General features: G+C 39.7%; 1 protein-coding gene across 1 annotated transcript in view; it reads left to right on the forward strand.

Annotated features, from left to right (window-relative positions):
- Positions 1 to 8,536, forward strand: part of LOC118796907 (artemin) — a 46,116-nt gene extending 37,580 nt beyond the window's left edge. The window contains exons 5-7 of the mRNA XM_036556057.1: positions 4,439 to 4,533; positions 5,365 to 5,554; positions 6,627 to 8,536. Of these exons, the coding sequence (XP_036411950.1) occupies positions 4,439 to 4,533; positions 5,365 to 5,554; positions 6,627 to 7,081 (740 nt within the window). The 3' untranslated portion in view covers positions 7,082 to 8,536. The remainder of the gene's footprint in view (positions 1 to 4,438; positions 4,534 to 5,364; positions 5,555 to 6,626) is intronic.
- Positions 8,537 to 17,487: the final 8,951 nt, after the last annotated feature.

Genomic DNA, 17,487 nt, shown 5'->3' on the forward strand with positions numbered 1-17,487 from the left:
TGCTGACTGGCTACAGCTGCTAAAGGAGAACCCTATGCTGGACGCTTGTGATATTTTAAACATCTGGTATTTTTACATAAATTATTATGGCTTTATTGATTTAAAAAACAATAATGTGGTGGGTCCAGCAGACCACTGAAGAACAAACACATCAACACCACACAAGGGTTAAATATGTTTTCATGGCGAATGGAAACGCTTTACAGATCATTTTCTGTGTGTTTGTGTGTGCAAATGCGCGTAAAAAGGAATAAACTGTTTAAAGTGTACTTTTTCTCTAGAGGTAATGAGGCTGACTGCTGCTCCTGCTGCACTTTGAAACATCTCTGCCCTCCTCACATTCACACTCAGTCCAGCTTGGATGAAACTCATATTTTAGGTTATGAATCTGTAGTATCATCTCTTTCTCTTTTGCTGATGCAAATTTTAGAACAAAAAAAGTGAAAAAAGGTAAATGGGATTATTATTTTTTAGTGAGTCAGGTTGTTGATGTTGTCCAGTCTGCTTGGACAGAAAGCTGTGGAGGTCTATACTCACCAGGTAGAGGAGAAAAAAAAAAATCACCTGTTTTTTTTTTCTTCTTTTCAGAATGTAAAAAAATTCGACTTTGAAAATAATGACATTTTCTCAAGAATTTGACTTAGTATCTGAAATATTTACTTAATTTCTCTAAACTTTACTTTGTATCTTGAAACAACTACTTATTTTCTAAAATGGACAAAATGATGACCTATTTCCTCAGATTTTTGACTCAAAATAATAAATTATTTCCTCAAGAATTGACATAGTATCTCAAAATAATGACTGGCATTTCAAAAATGTTGACTTTTAGAATCTTGAAATCTCACTTATTACCACGTTTTTTTCTTAAAATAATGAGTTTCCTGCATTTCAGGAAAATAAATCATTCTTAGATTGCATTATTGGCGACAGTTTGAAAAGATGCGGTGGCGCTTCACAGGTCTCGGGGAAAGCCTGTGCTAGTCTTCACCCTCCTAGTGCTGGTGGTATCATGTGTCTGGGGGAGACCTAACTAGTGTGTGGAATTAGATACATTTAAATTGGGGAAAAAATACAAAAATAATTAAAAAAAAAGATATGGGTTTAATATTTTGAGAAATTACATAAATATTTGGAGACACTAAGAAAGTCCAAAAGTTTCAAGTCAAAGTTATTTATATAGCGCTTTTTATAACACAAAGCAGCTTTACAGAAAATCCGGGTCCAAGCACCGATGAGTGTTGCCAGTGGTGACAGTGGCAAGAAAAACTCCCTAAGAGCAGGAGGAACAAAGACCAGATAGCAAAAACAATAAAACACGAGCAAAATGAACAAAGGATAAGATTTTACAAATCATATACAATATTGAATATAGAGAAAAAGGGAAACCAGCCTGTGATTGGACAGAACTATTTACATTAACCAATGATAACTGAGGATTATAGGCCTGTCAGTGTAACACTGAGAAACAGATCTACGAAAGCCAGTCAGTGAGTGTGCACTTAATAACCCAACAACTGCAGAAAATCTGATTTTGTCAGTAATCCGATTGATGCGTTTACATGCACTTGAGTAATCAGATAATGCGGGAAACTCCAGGTCTACATGAGTCAGACAGTAATCAGATTTCTGCTTTACAACCAGCCAATAAACTCACAGAAGAAGAACTTGAACTTCATGCCGCAGCTTTTTTTGAACATCGCCACTTTACCTGAAAATATGAACATACATCATCTAGAAGATGAAGAATATTTAAATCTTTCATTTCATCAGACATGTATTTGTTTTAGCATCGCCCCAAAAGTGTTTTGCTGCGTCTCGCAGTGACGCTGCTTGCTGTTTCCAGTGCCACAGTCTGTTTTTGCACATGCTCCGAAAATCCGAAAGAAATCAGAGTAAGAGTTTACATGCACTGAGAAATCTGATTACTGAGCTAAACTCCAGCTCTCAGATTTTTAATTGGATTTCTAGACCTTAGTCTGATCTAAGAAATCAGTATGCTGTTTATATGACCATTTGAATCGGATAACTGCAGAAATCCGATTACTCACATGCACTCAGTGTTACCAGTGAAAACCAGTGACTGCTGTTAGGAGGGAATCACAGTGAGAATGAGAGCTTAATCCATGAACACCAATGACCACTGTAATTATGTAATTAAATAAGTCATTATTTCAGGATACTAATTTTTTGATATACTGCCACCAGACAGAGGAGCAAAGAAATAATTGTGTTTGTGCTTAGAGAACAGACTGCCCCCTGCTGCATGGGCAATGCTACTGCAAACAAAAGCTAGCAACCTCACTTTCTAACAACATAAAGCTGATCTAGAACCAGTTAACTTCACTTTTACTGGCAGATCTTCCCAATGTACCCATTTTTGGACGTGCCTCCATCGTGTAAGACATCATGGCTGGTATCTGATCCTGCTTGACTTGGAATCCTCACAAGAGAGAAAGCAAAAGTTTTGAACCCATCCTCCGTCACAACTAAATAAAACCACCCATGAGTCCAAGCATGACACGCTTCCCTCACTCAGCCATTATTCACTTTCTGCAGGCAAATAATTGCCCCGTCTTCATCAATCATTTTCAGCGCTCCTCTGTTTGGCACAGTCCCGCTGCCTGAGCGGTGCCGAGGGAGGCGACGGTGGCCTTGTTTTAAACTCCGATATAAATCAGAAGGCTCAGGCGGCGCGAGGTTATTCAGTCACACGCTGCAATGAGTCAATAAACATCTGCAGTGCTGAGGGCCCTTATCAGCCAGGCTGCATCTCTGTGGTTTGGGAGAAACCCCCTTGGAGGCCCGAGACCCCACTGTTCTTCCTCTACACAGGCTAATCTAACCAAGGCAAGAATGCTTTTGACAGGGTTTACCTAAAGGCTGTTTATCCAGCGGACAACGGCTGTCTTTAACACTGTAGCTTTGTCCGCAGGCATGTCGACACTGGCCGCACGCAGTGATTACATTGGCCTCTCTCCGGGCAACGACGATAAGCATGATTTCCGAAGGCATTGTGCCCGTGATTTATGAGACACCTTTGGTTGTAAATGCGGATGCATGTGTACGTGTTGCCCGCATGTCGCCCTCCAAGTTTACAGCGCCTGTCAAAGAGTCTGGGGACACCCTGCGTCCTTTAGGAATGCTTGATTTTACATTCAATAACTTTTGCTTGCTTTCAGTTACTTTCACTTGCCAACATGTAGCAGCTATGTATGTATGGCATGAAGAGCAGGTTTGGCCTTAATAATGATTGACACTTTGCCCCCCCAACTATTGGTAAAAGCATTCATGAGGCTACAGGACACCTACATGGACCTTTCTACTGAATCAGTACTGTAGTTTTACAGTAAAGAAACTAAATATATACAAGCTAAATATATACAAATCCATCATTTATAGGGTGCTTTCTGTTACGAGGTGTCTGTCCCAAACCCTAACCCCTAAATTTACACTTGTGAAAAAACAAAAAATTATATATATATATATGCATTTTTTCAATGTTGTTTCTTTTGATTTCTTGTAAAGTGAAATTTCTTGTAAACTTGAAAGATTCAGTTTTATCAAGGGTTTAGAGTCTGTGGGCGGAGCCTTATTTTAGCCACGCCCCTGCATTTAAGAGCAGGAAGTGAGACTGCATCCCTGTCCCTCATGGTCACATGCTGAGCAGTTAGATCTGATTGTTTTGAAGTAAATGTGTCCCAAAGTCTGAAAATCAGCATGGAACGTTAAAAATTGTCACTACAGAAACACAAATTTACTACAAAAGTACTTTGTGTTTTCAGTGAAAAATATTATGAATTAAGTGTATTCAAAGCTACAATTGTCACTACTGAAACACTTGGTAAAAATTTGGTAGTGTTATGACTGGAATGTTCCATCATTTGTTTTAATAATATAAACATAATTAAGGTGTAGGGTCTCTCAAAGCAAAAGGATTGTAGTCTAAAGTCCAAGTGAGTTTAAAGTCCGAGATGTTTTTTTCAACTCTGACTTTGAACCAGTTCAGTAGAATGATCCATATAAGCCTTTCACAACAATTGGCATAAATATACATTAACATTTACAAAGGCTTATTCCAATAAGCAACAGGCTGCTTTTTCAATTTGTCATTTCACCTCAGAAAGCGTTATGACTGATTCCTCGGGTGTCATGAGAGGCTTACGTAGGTGTTGTGTAGCCTTATGAACGCTGCCCTTCAGTAAAGCGCAGGGTGCCGGTGGTGGCTACATTCCCAAAGAAGAGCTTTGGTCAGTTTTGCAGATTTTATAAAGAAAAACAGCCCAGCTTTCTGTTTACTAAGGCACATTATTGCAAACCAGCAATAAATATGCTTATCTATCAAATCATATTGAAAGGCTAGGTGTCCTCAGCCAGCAGGCAGCGTACGTCATTATGCTCTTGGAAGAGTGACATCTGTGGTGTTCTCTCCGAACAGGTGAAAGATGGTGGAGGAAAGTTCGGGGCAGACAAAAGATGTCCACCATGCTGTCCAAAACCAGTGATGCCCCCTTTCACAGAAGAAACTGGAAGGTATTTACAGACAAATACTGTCACTTCCCAGATTACACCAGTACAAACGTTTCTTACAAGTTGCCAACAGCAGCCGCACCAAAATCTAGATTTGATTCAAGGAAGCGAGTTAACAAAACTGTATTATTTGTCTCATCCTTGCAACAAAGAGCTAAAGATATATGCTGTCAGCGAATGTTAGATAAAAATTTGGGATCATTTTATGATTTTATGATTGCAAATGAATTCAGTAAACTGCAAGCTAAGGCAAGCGCTAGCTAATATTAACCAAAGTCAGCTTGGCGTATACTGAAAGCAATGTGGTTAGCTAGCTACATGTAGCACAAACTACAAGGGGGGACAATCTGTCCCCACTCTAGTGTTCACGCTCATTCCATTTTTAAACTTACCACGTCCCGTTTCCATCAGCAAGTGACCACTCGTGTTAGGCATGCATGATTAAAGGCTTTGTAGGAAAGTTTGCACACTCAGCGTCCATCTTGGCAACATCCCCGCACAGTTATTTCCTCAAAAACAGTATAAAGAGTTTGTAGCTTTTAACTCACAAAAAATTGTCTTTCGGGTTGATCTGGCTTCTATGCACCCCCATAACAAGTTACCAACAAGGCGACTGTTGTTGAAGTGTGTAACTTTCCACAATACAGTCCCTATGTTGAGCATTGCGAGCTACTCCATTCATTTTTCAACCAGTGAATTGACTCTGAATCCTTTATAATGTTCCTGGTAAGATGCAGATGCAAAGTTTAGAAGGGTGGACGAGAAGTCAACAAGAAAAAGAAATTGCATGCACTGCAGATGAAACACTTACTGAACTCTTTGTTGTTTCTACAGATGGTTTTGTGGGTGCTTGTATCTCTGCTGCCCCTAGTGGTTGGAGAGAGGCCTGGGTTTAGAGAAGGTCCTGAGGGCGCAGTGGGTTTAGTCAGTGCCACGCTAGACGAGCAGCCTTTAGATACCTTACCCCAAGAAGAAGAAGAAATGGGAGACGGGGACAGCCACTCTCCATGGCAGAGCCTATTTGGTGAGTTTACTTACCGAGAATGATCTAGGCTGTTCAGTTAGTCAATTTCTATTAGCCATTGTTGTTCTGCCTTCTCCTGTTAAAGATCACAATGTATGGTCAGGCTATCTACTCCCTGTGGTGGTGTTTGACATTTTGTGAACCCTTTATAATTTTCTATATTTCTGCATAAATTTGACCTAAAACTTCATCAGACTTTCATTTCCATTTGTACACAATCTGTCTGACTGTGGATTGCTGGAGTCCAAGCTCTGCTTCTGAGGTCCTCAGGAGTCTCCTTTGTTCATGCCATGATACACTTTCACAAACGTGTGTTGTGAAGATCAGACTGCGATAGATCCTTGTTCTTTAAACAAAACAGGGTGGTCACTCACACCTGATTGCCATCCCATTGATAGAAAACACCTTACGCCTTCAAAGTATCTGCTAATCCTAAAGGTTCATATATACGTTTGCCGCTCACAGATCTGTAATACTGGATCATTTTCCTCAATAAATAAATAATCAAGTCTAAAGTTTTTGTCTTATTTGTTTAATCTGGTTCTCTTTATCTACTTTTAGGACTTGACGTTTTAGGTCAAATTTATGCAGAAATATAGAAAATACACAAACTTCCAAGCACCACTGGACCTCAAGACACTCATCATTGAAAAGCAAGCTAGAACTATTGTCCAACCTAGAACAGCAGATACTTTCATGAAGTGATGTACAATTTAATTGCTGAAAACTTGATGTGAGCCCGTGTCATTTTGCATACACAAAGTGACGGTGAAAATAGGAATAGAAATGGTTATTTTACCAGTAGAATGGAATAAGACTGCCATTCCCTCTTCTAACAGTGTGAATTCAGTGATTAGCATTCTCATCTAAAAGTGTTGAAGCATCTACTTTGGTCAGCATACTGAAAAGACATTTTGACAAGCTTCATAAGCAGCACTCGTGCACTGAAAGTGGTTATATAGTTGTAGAGAGGTCCTGAAGAATCTCGTTTAGGATGCTGATGAAGACAGAATTCTATGGCAAGCTAGTTTGGCCTGAAGTAATATCCTCTCATTCTCTTTGTTGCTTTCAGAGCCATCTGTTTTCGTAGAGGAGGAGCGTCCAGCTCGGTGGGAGCGCTCACCCCGTTCCTCAGAGGCTTCAGATGCTCAGTCAAAGGGATCACGCAAGAAAAAGAAGAAGAAGAAGAAAGAGAAAGGTGACAGAAAGCAAGGCCACAGCCCACGGGACTGCCGGCTGGAGAGGCGAGAGATGCGGGTGAGAGACCTGGGCATGGGCCACGACTCGGATGAGATCATCCTCTTCAAGTTCTGTGTGGGCTCATGTCAGAGCTCCCGGGGGAACTACGATCTGGCGTTGAGGGCACTGCTGACCAACGGCAGCCTGCCCAAGCGAACTGCTCGAAAAATCAGTGCCCAGCCATGCTGCCGGCCAACAGGCTACGAGTCTGTCTCCTTCATGGATGCCTCCACCACCTGGAGGACCATTGACAAAGTCTCGGCCTCTGACTGTGAATGCGTAGGCTGAGAGAAGCAGGAAAGGAATCAATCTCCTCTCAAGGCTCTGAAACAGAGGCACTGAGAAAATGAGGCAGCATAGAGCCCAAGGTTGCAGCTTCAGGGAGAGCGGAGACATACAGAGTGAAGGCTAAACAGTGAGATACCTGTGGAAGGATACACCAGGGACTTGATTACGAACATACCTAAGCACTTATGGTAAATTCCTGCTCGCTGGCGCGTTGAACCTGACCCTTGTAACCCAATAATGCTATACGGAGTGGACTTTGCAGTGGTTGGATAGCATGGTGGATAATACCTGCCACACGTAATGATGAGAGGATCTTTTCCTATACATGCAGTAACAACAAGTGTGCTTGGATTGGACTCCTCATGCCACATTTCTCTACCATTGTGACTTGCTTTGGGTAAAAGTGATATATACGTACATTTATGTTTGTGGCGATATAGCTATGGAATGATACCGGTGAGAGCTACAGAGGGATACCGAGTGGCCTCCAGGACATGCACCATATATTCTATATTTCCAAAGGACGGAGCTAGAAAGTGTTGGCTGAGCTCTGCTGGAAGAAATCAAAACCTCTTTGAGGCCAAGAAACAGAAGCACCTGGAAAGAGAGGCAACATGAAACCAGAGGCACCCCAGGTTGCAACTTCAGGGATCGGGGACATGCAGGGTTAAGACCCCACAGAGCTGTTCCCCGTGAGAAAGTTTGGGAGGGATACAGCAGGACATGGTATCTGGGACATGTACTGTATATATTATAGTAGTGTTTCTCAACCCAATCCTTCTACCAGATGGTCCACATTGCTCTATCCCAACTCCGAACACACTAGAACCAAGCCTTAAAATCAAAGGTCTGGCAAAAATCAAATTCACCCAATTTCCTCATTAACAAAAATACAGTCAGTCAGCTAAGACATAGTGCTTCTGAAGTGTGGGACTTTGTTTTGGCACATGTTAGCATGACTATGTCATAAGTCGGCTTAAAAAGATTTCTGACAACCACTATGTGGTTTCCAACACTGTGGGACCTACTCTTATCTACGGATAAAGGACTTTGCATAGCTAAGCATAGATGGATGGCTGCTATTACTGTTTTTAAGCTATGCAATATTAGCTATACTGCTATATCTGTGCATTTGTTGATTTTTGTAGATAACAGGGTGTCATAAGTCTCAGAAACCACATAATCAAGTCTGAGTTAGGTTACTTAACAACTTGATGCAGTTTGAGGCATGTGTGATGATTTAGCCATGCAGGTTGGTCAATGCCAATGAGTGTCAATGAGCTTGTTAGCTACATTACCCCTGTAACTAAAGTGCAGAATTTTACAAAGCAAACTTTTCACACTAAAGATGTCTTGGCTGATTATCAGTATCTGAGACAAGGTTGATTTTTGGCTGGCTGGCAATGTCATCGCTAGAACACCATTAAATTTCTGGTACAGGTGTACTGGGAGCTAGGCTAGAGCAAAAACGTAGAGGACTGGATCGAGAAACACTGTTTTATGTTATCAAATCCCTTCAAAATGCTGGTGCCAGACTAGATCAAGGCTGCAAAACATGGAGAGTCTTTTTGGAATCTCTTTGGTGGAGAAACGCTGGAGACTAAACGACTGCGGCTTTACTCGAACAAGATGTTTTTCTTTCATAAGACTAATATTACACGAAACCTTCCTGTTTCATTTCATCTGTCCGTTTGTTACTGGAGGATGTCAGCGCTCAGCCTCTGTATCAGCCAGTACTGGCAGCGTGTGCAAAACCTCAAGTCACTGTAACTCATTTCATTGCAGCATAGAAACAGTGGTTTGAATGAAACCATTTCAGGCTGGGCAGAATCAACAACAGCTAAGTACCAGCCAACAACAGCTGGTACTTAATGCTAATCTTTGCCTTCACTCTTCATATTCAGGTTACACAAACTAGATTACAAAAAACAATTGGCTGGCTTGACATGGTGAAACTTTCATGCAACTAGTTTCGATGCAACTTAATGCAAATGCAGTCAAAATCATATGGAATACATTTCATTACTCCACTCATTAGCCATCAGGACGAGCTCGTTTTCAACCATCCAATAAACCAACTTTTATTTCATTTTGTTGTCTATTGATCCAGTGAAATCAATCATTTAAAACAGTGTTGTTTGACAAGATTACATGAGGTGTTATGAGTGGCTGTTTCATGTAACCTGTTCCACTATCCACCTGTTTTAATTCTGGTTTTAACACGCCCTCATTTACTTGCATTATCTTTTTTAGCTCAAGTAAAATTTGTTAGACAAACCCTTAGAGGGGCGAGTGAAAACAAGTGTCGACTTATCAGCAGAACTTACCCAGATAGCATTGCAGTCTGATGCAATTCCCTTTCCAAACCTGAAAATAATGATGGAAAAAACTGTTTTTAAGCCGTTTTTAAAATGCTTAATATTTCAAAACTATAACATTCAGATTGCTGGGCTTTAAGTTGCAAAGTACTCTGTATGTTATGCATGACTGCTCATGCAATGTCATCACGCTCTGCCAGCTTGCTAGTTAGCAGCTTACAGCTATGCAGCGAACAACAACAGAAAGGCACTACTCCAAGTTTATTGCCAGACAAAGCAGTTATGCTCAGATTTCTGCATGGCTAGCTGATTAGCTCACTGAAGCTAACCTAGATGAGGGTGAGTGCATTCCAGTTGAATAATCTAAAGTTGAGACGGTTGCAACTGTTGCGGCAGAATTTCCAACAAGTTGCATGAAACTTTACAATACGTGACTCAAGTGAAATTGAGTTGCATGAAAGTTTTACTGTGTAAAACCAGCTTTAAACTTGTACAATACTGAGAAGTTCAATTCATGTTCACCCTTACAGACAATGCTTTACTGAAGAACGCTATGGCCTGAGGAAGCCCATGAAGGGTTAACATGACTGCTGGCCCAACACCAAAGTGTCGTCTGATGTGGTCAGCATGGACCAGCGTGGTCAGGGTGTTTTTCATCGATGTAGCTGCAGACCACAATGCATTTTGTCATTGTTTACCTTAGTGCTACAAAACTGGATGCTGTGCATCTCTTAGCATTTACTGTATGCATAATAGGTCAAATATTTATTTTTTCAACTAAGTTATTTATTTATTCTTGTGTATAAAGATGTCTTTTAAACTTTTTATATTTATTAATGTGTACAGTATGTTCAATGTGCTTTATTATCACCTCATTCTATCTACGAACAACAAGGCCTTGATGTCAGTTTCAAACCTCCAAAATGCAAAACCTCAAACCTCTTATGCAAAAGTTTGGGCGCCCCCGGTCAAATCACGTGTTTTGTTGATTTTCTAATTGCAAATAAGGGAACGCATCTTCTTACAGGGAACACACTGAAATATGGTGTTTTAAGAACAGAATTTCTAATTATTTGATGAACTTTGGCAGTAAGTTTTGCAATATGTTCAATTTTGCAAATGAATAGGAACTTTAAATGTGCATTGTTTTCACTTTAATCAATGTGCACTTTGACCAGCGCTGCCCAATGCATAAGACTGTATTTACAAGATGTAATGATTATGTTTGTGGAGGGGCTGCAACACACTGAGTGATTCAAAAATGCAGAATTAATTTCTTTTCTGACCGTGTCAATCAGTTTGCATATCAACTGACCAAACTGACCATGAGAGCCTCGTTGTTCTGAATTCTCCACTTAAGAAAAGCTGCTCTTGAGGAAATACTCAAAACTCAAATGTACAACAGTAGTTCTAGAAGACATTTAATAGTTTTCCACAGTATTTGCATCAAATTATTGTTATTATTATTATTATTATTATTATTATTATTATCCTTTATTTTTGTACAACCATGTTTCTTGTATAGAAATAAAGCTGTTTTTATGAAAAATAAGTGATGTTTCTCTTCCTTCCTCTTCACTTCAAAAAAATCAAAGATCAATGTATGTTTAATAGAGATTATGTTTGTTATTAGCCCATATCAGTCTGTCTAGGTAAACATGTTCTTTATTGTGTACCTAATTTGGTAAGACAAAAACAAACACTTGTGCAAAAATGTGTGAAAACAGGGCTATTAACATACATATATAATATATATAACATTTAGGGGTAGTCTCTTTTTGCATGCCCCCTAGTGGTCATTAGCGGTTTTCTGAGGGCTTCCTTTAGAGCAGTGGTCAACAGGAGATCTACTTTCCTGCAGAGTTTACTTCCCACCTGGATCTAACATGTTGCTCCTCCCCTCACCTAACGCAATTGCATCTGATCCAGCCAATCAAGGTCTTCTGAAGGAGTTAATTAGCAGGAGCAGGTATGGCAGATTGCAGTCAGATCTAGACTCTTCAGGAAGGATCCCAGGATCTCCAGGACCAGGGTTGGTGACCACTGCTCTAGAGGCATGAAGTTAAAGCCAGAGCCATCCTATACCCACAAACTTGAGGGGTGGCTTATCAGGCCTGAGCAGTAACGCTAAATTTGAGACTTGAACCCACACCGATGCACAAGGCTGAAGTTGACATGAATGCAAGGGCGTTACAAGGCGTTCCCTGCAAAATCCAATTTATAATCCTGCTAAGTTGATATTTATGTAAATAATGCTTATAGTTTTTGAACAATCATTGAGTCAATGTAGTATGCATCATCTTACTAATATTCTTCAAAACTTTAATAAGGTTAAACTCGGCCAGATTAGAATTTAGATCATTGATTACCACTTCAGTTCGACATCAGTTATTTCAATTGATCACATTTTGAAAGTAAACAGTAAGTAAATTAGCTTTCGCTGCTGGTCTTCAGTTTCGGACAGAAACGTTTGAAAAGCGGAATCAATGTTTCATACCTTGAGCTGCAGACACAAATCACACAAACACCAGCTGCCTCCTGATAAACACATCATTTTGACCAGATTCTTTTGCATAAAGTTCAGCTCTGTTTAACTTTTCAATGTGCTGCATCACTCTTGTTTTATGGACTAAACGGTCTTGATGACCCGAAGTTGATTTGAAGTGTGATTCGAGGTATCCGTTTGATCGAGGTGGGTAATCCTGTAAATAATCCGTTAAATAGAAGAATAATATCCGTGTAAACGCCTGTATCTGATTACATTCCCTATCGGAAAGTTTAAGTCAGTTCTGATCATGTTCGTCGCATCATAGTGAGAGTTTATACCGTTCAACATGGCGGAGCAGAAACTGGTCTGCAGAGGAGACGAAGTTTATGCTCTGATCTTTAAAAGACGGCGGTGGGACGGACGTCCAGCTTATGTGTCTCAGAACACGACGTCTTCCTCTCGGCCTTCTTTAATAAGGACATGTGAAGGACGTTTTCCTGAGTCCGACATCATTTTAAAGCAATTAAAAACACAAGCGCTGCTCACTGCTGCTCATCTCACTCTGAGTGGACTCACATGATGCTGGTTGTCATGGTAACGTCTACACTAAGTGGCTGTCTATGCATGAGCATAATTTTGGATCTGATTACTTGTAGTGTGAATGTAAACGGAGATTTTCATCAGATTGTTGAGTAGAGTGAGAATAAACAACTCAGTCTTAATCTATAATCGGACTGTATTCAATCAGATTGGCAATAATCTTTGCATGTAAACACAGCCAGTGAAACAAACAACATTCACACCTCTCCACAAACTCTGCTGAAAAAGGGTCATTAAAAACCACTAGGATTAAAACCTAACAGTTCTGCTTTCTAATTGGCTTAATTGTTTCCAATAGAGACCACTAGTTTCCTGTAGAACCCCCTTCAGATACCATTAGGAAACCCATCAAATGCATTTAGAATCAGCCACTGTTCAACTGTTAAACCAATAGGATCCTTTACATTGTAATATCAACCTATTAAAGAAGCCAAAACACATTACAAAACAATCAGGAACCAATAGACACACGTAATGGTTTCTATGGGTTTTCTTCAGCAGGGAAGATGACCATGCTGAGATAGGATGGTTCTTCAAGGGTTCTTTAGTAAAGGAAATGGTTCTATATAGAACCATGAACACTCAATAAACCCTTTGCATGATTTAAATGGTTCTTTGCATGGTGAAATGGTTCTTCAGGTTGACGGAGAATGTGTTGTATATGGTTCTATACAGAACCTTTTTAAAAAGAGTTCTATAGAGCACCAAAAAGGGTTCTTCTATTGTTACGACATCAAGCTTGCTACAATACAAAAACCCTTTTTGGTGTTTTATAGAAGATTCTCCGTCAAACTGTAGAACAATTTCACCATGCAAAGAACCGTTTAAGCATGCAAAGGGTTCTTTGAGTGTTCATGGTTCTATGTAGAACCGCTTTCTCTACAGAAGAACCCTTGAAGAGTCAGCTTTTTTAAGAGTGTGGTTCAGCTGAGGGAACGCAAACACTGGCTTGAGGGCAAAAGGGTTAATGAAGATGAAAATGTGTGTGAAATGACAATATGAAGCACAGACTAGTTTCCATTTTGATGTTTGTTTTCCTTTTATGATGTTTCACAAAAGAGAGATGCCTCCCTCTTTTCATGCGTGTAAAGAATCGCAGTCGTTCCACTGATATCCTACAGACTGTAGCTTTGGTGCTTCAAACAAACTAGCTGTAGAAAGAACGTTTCCATCTGCTGGATGGCTCCTAATGAGCCTGTCTCACACAAACCGACCCACCGGCGGCTCAGGGGCCTCAGCCTGCACCTCTCTGTGTGGTTAAGGTTAATTAATACTAGATGGTGCCTCTCCTACGTTTCTACGGATTTATGCTATTGGAAACAGATGCAGGTGGAAAAAGAGATACGGTTGTTTTGCGCTCTTGTGCTAAAGACCACACCGTACGATCACACTGCGTTACACTCAGTCTACAGCGCTGCGCAAAAGTGAGGCCGCCTTTCATTTATTCATATTCATTTTAAGTCAAAATAGCCATAAGGTACATATTGCTGCTGTCGGAACAAAACCTCGTATCTGTATTTTTGTCGTTTTTCAGTTTTTGACCTAATCTGAAAATGCCTGTTGCCCTTTACATTGAGTTTCATGATAAACGGACCAAAATAAACAGCCCAAAATGACTTGGAAAAAATTCTGGTTCCATTGACTTACATTAGAAGCAAAGTATGTTTTTCAGGAGATATTACTGAGGAGACTAGATTCACAATATTCTACTTGCAAATAGACGGGAAAGTCAATCTGTGAAAACAAGAGTTTCCAAAAATGATGAAAGCTACAGAGAAAATGGGGCTTCCTAACAACCACCTGGAAGACCTGGTTGACCCCAAAACTGCCCCCATCAGATAAACAGCACTTAAAGCTTTCATCTTTGAGAGAGAGGAGAAAATCAAGCTGCTTCAGATCTGAAAACATCCACAGGTGTTTCTGTCCATCCTTCCACTGCGAGAAGACGACTCAGCGCTGTGGGTCTGAAAGGATGTGTAGCTTTCAAGAAGAACCTCACTGAGAAAAGGAGACGGACACATCAAACAAAGAAAGAAGCTGAACGATGGACTGACCACCCCAGAGTCCGGACCTCAACACCACTGAATGTGTTTGATCACTTCAGAAAATCATCAACCAGCTTCTAAGACTGAACTTTGGAGGTGTGTCTGCAGATTCTTTGAGGAGCTGAAAGTGAGTCTCAGTCAGTCTCTTGTCTTTTGCCTTAGAGACCAGCAGCATGAGAGATATCACAATCTTAATTGTGATATCTCGATCCTAATGGTTTACCAGGTGACCGATGGCTGATCTAGAAATTCGTGATAGTCTGTAATGTGTTTCGGGATGAAAGCCTTCATGTAGAAACTGTACATCCAGTATCAAAAAATGTAAATAAAAATAAAAAGTAAATGATTTTATGCATAAAACGAACAGCTGTTCTGTTTTTGTGGTGGTGATGTTTTGTGGGCAGTGCAGAGACAGAGAATTGGCGTAGTTGTGGGCAGTTTCATTTTACACTGACATGAATAAAATTGGACGTTTTAACAATAAAAAATAATTAGTTGCCACTTGAATGATTGGTGAGGGGAAAAACTCTAGTCTATGAGATTTATAACATATACCTTGAAGGACTGTATGAAAATGTAAGGAGCTTAAGTACGGTGACTGAGGTGCCCCGGGCGCCGTGGATAGGGCTGCCCACCGCTCCAAGCAAGTATGTTCACTGCCCCCTAGTGTGTGTGTTCACTAGCATGTATGTGGTGTTTCACTGCATGGATGGGTTAGAATGTGGAGATGAAATTTCCCTGTTGTGGGACTAATAAGGGTCACTCAATCACTAACAAGTCACAAACTGTCCCGTCCAGTCACTGAGGAACAGAAATGACCACACAGAGCACACTAAAACCATTTACAGATACATTCTATATTTCCCCCAAAGTATAATCACAATAACCTTCACACACGCAGTCTGAAGGTCCTTTAAGATGAAGAGCTCGTCTCGAATTCTGTGTGCCTTTATGAATTATGCATCATGGTCATCTGCAGTTTGATATGCAGGAGGTACTTTAATCTTCAGATGGATCACCCGCATAACTAAATACTTGCAGTAAATGACCAAGGCTGGTATGGTCAGCCTGACCCCTGTAATCCAATAGTCCTATACAGAGTTTGTTCAATGGAAAGCTTTTATTAGATTTAAAGTTAGCTGGTGCATTAATCATGACTGACCCCAGAAAATGATCCGATTACTGCTGTAGCTTTTCAATTTTAGTGTAATAAAACTCCAGGAACTCATTATAAATATCATGCAACACTGACATCTGTTGGTCAGAATACACTCCCTTCAGCAAAACACCGGCAGCTCATACTTTCATACCTTTCATAAATTTAAAGGTACAAATTCAAGATTATGATCAGAGTTTTGGGTGGAAATGTGCAAAATTAACTGACCAGAATTTGGTGTATAACCTCTAGCTCAAACATATAAGCCATTTATTATATAAAAAAAGACACAATATTATGTACTTATTATTATTATTATTATTATTATTATTATTGTTATCATTGTATTTTATGCTTGCAAAAAAGTAATTTGGGGAAACATTTAAATTACAGAATTATTCATTTATGTATTTATTATTAAAACAAATAAGCATGCAAAGAAATAAACGGATAAATAAATAATTTGGGGAAACTTCTAAAGTTTCTACAGAATATTTTATTATTTATGCTTATTATTATTATTATTATTATTATTATAGACACAAACAAGCAAGCACACAAACAAATAAAAAACAAATAAATAAATAACCTGGGGAAAATATTCTGAAATACATATTCATTTCTTAATTTATGTATGTAGGTGTATGTATGTATAATTTGTGCTAGTACTGGAAAATCGTATTAAAATTAATAATGACATTGAGTAAGTTTGAACATCCTATTCCACACATTTTAATGCACAATTTTTATTTATTCGCTGAGCTTAACATACTGGGAAAACAAAAACATAAATTATGTGCCACAATGTTATATTTTTAGGTCAGATTCAGCAAATAAACAGCAATTGTGCACTAAAATGTGCAGAAGTGTGTTCTCTGTATAGGATGTGTTAATTTTGATGTGCCCAAACTTTTGCACGTGCCTGTAGTTCAGCTTCAGTTCTAGTTTCGACTGAATCCTCAGGTTCAGCCACAGTCCGTGTTCCTGTGTTGTGCTGCCTCCTTCTGGCTGAATGTGCACAGTGAAAATCCCATTCACATAGCAGTGACGATTGGAGCTACGGCACCAGGGGTCTTTGTCTTGTGACCCCTGAGTAAACACTGAGTGTAATAAGAAGTAAATGATTGTTCAAAGAGAATCTACAACAACAGTTCTTTCATTTTTATTGTCAATACATAATTCACAGTTTTACACCATTAACCCAGCATGCAAGGCCAACATCGTACAGCATAAAGCAGCACATAAATAATCCTTTATACATTCACATTTGGCGAATATAAAAGAGCAGACGCAGAATGTCTTACGTGTTCGGAAATACTTCTTTCCTGATCCGCAGAAATGGATCGTTTGATATCAAAAGTATGTTAATTCACAGAATTCACTTTCCTAGAAATCTTAAGATGTGCACAGTACGAACATGACTGTTACTCACATTTACAATTTGGACCAAAACATGAGAAATAATCATGAAAAATAAGAAAGGCACCAAAATATTAACATGCATACTGTGCCTGTCACAACTTTTCAGCTCTTCCTCACTGATCCAGCTGCAAACACCATAGCATGTAGGGGCGGAACGATACTCATATAGTCCGATTCAATACAATTCGATTCAGATTTTCGATATTTTATGTGTTAAAATGTTTTGAGCCCACAGAGCTTTAAACAAGCCCTTGAATTTATAACCTCCTGTGACAAACGCCCAGTCATTTGAGTGTGGGTGTGGCCCCGCCCATTCTCCGCCCAGTTTACTCTGATAGGCTGAACCCAGAGCCTAGTTTTGATCACTGACAGTGGCT

This window comes from Colossoma macropomum, unplaced genomic scaffold (genome assembly GCF_904425465.1).
Source record: "Colossoma macropomum unplaced genomic scaffold, Colossoma_macropomum, whole genome shotgun sequence".
NCBI classification, from domain to species: Eukaryota; Metazoa; Chordata; class Actinopteri; order Characiformes; family Serrasalmidae; genus Colossoma; species Colossoma macropomum.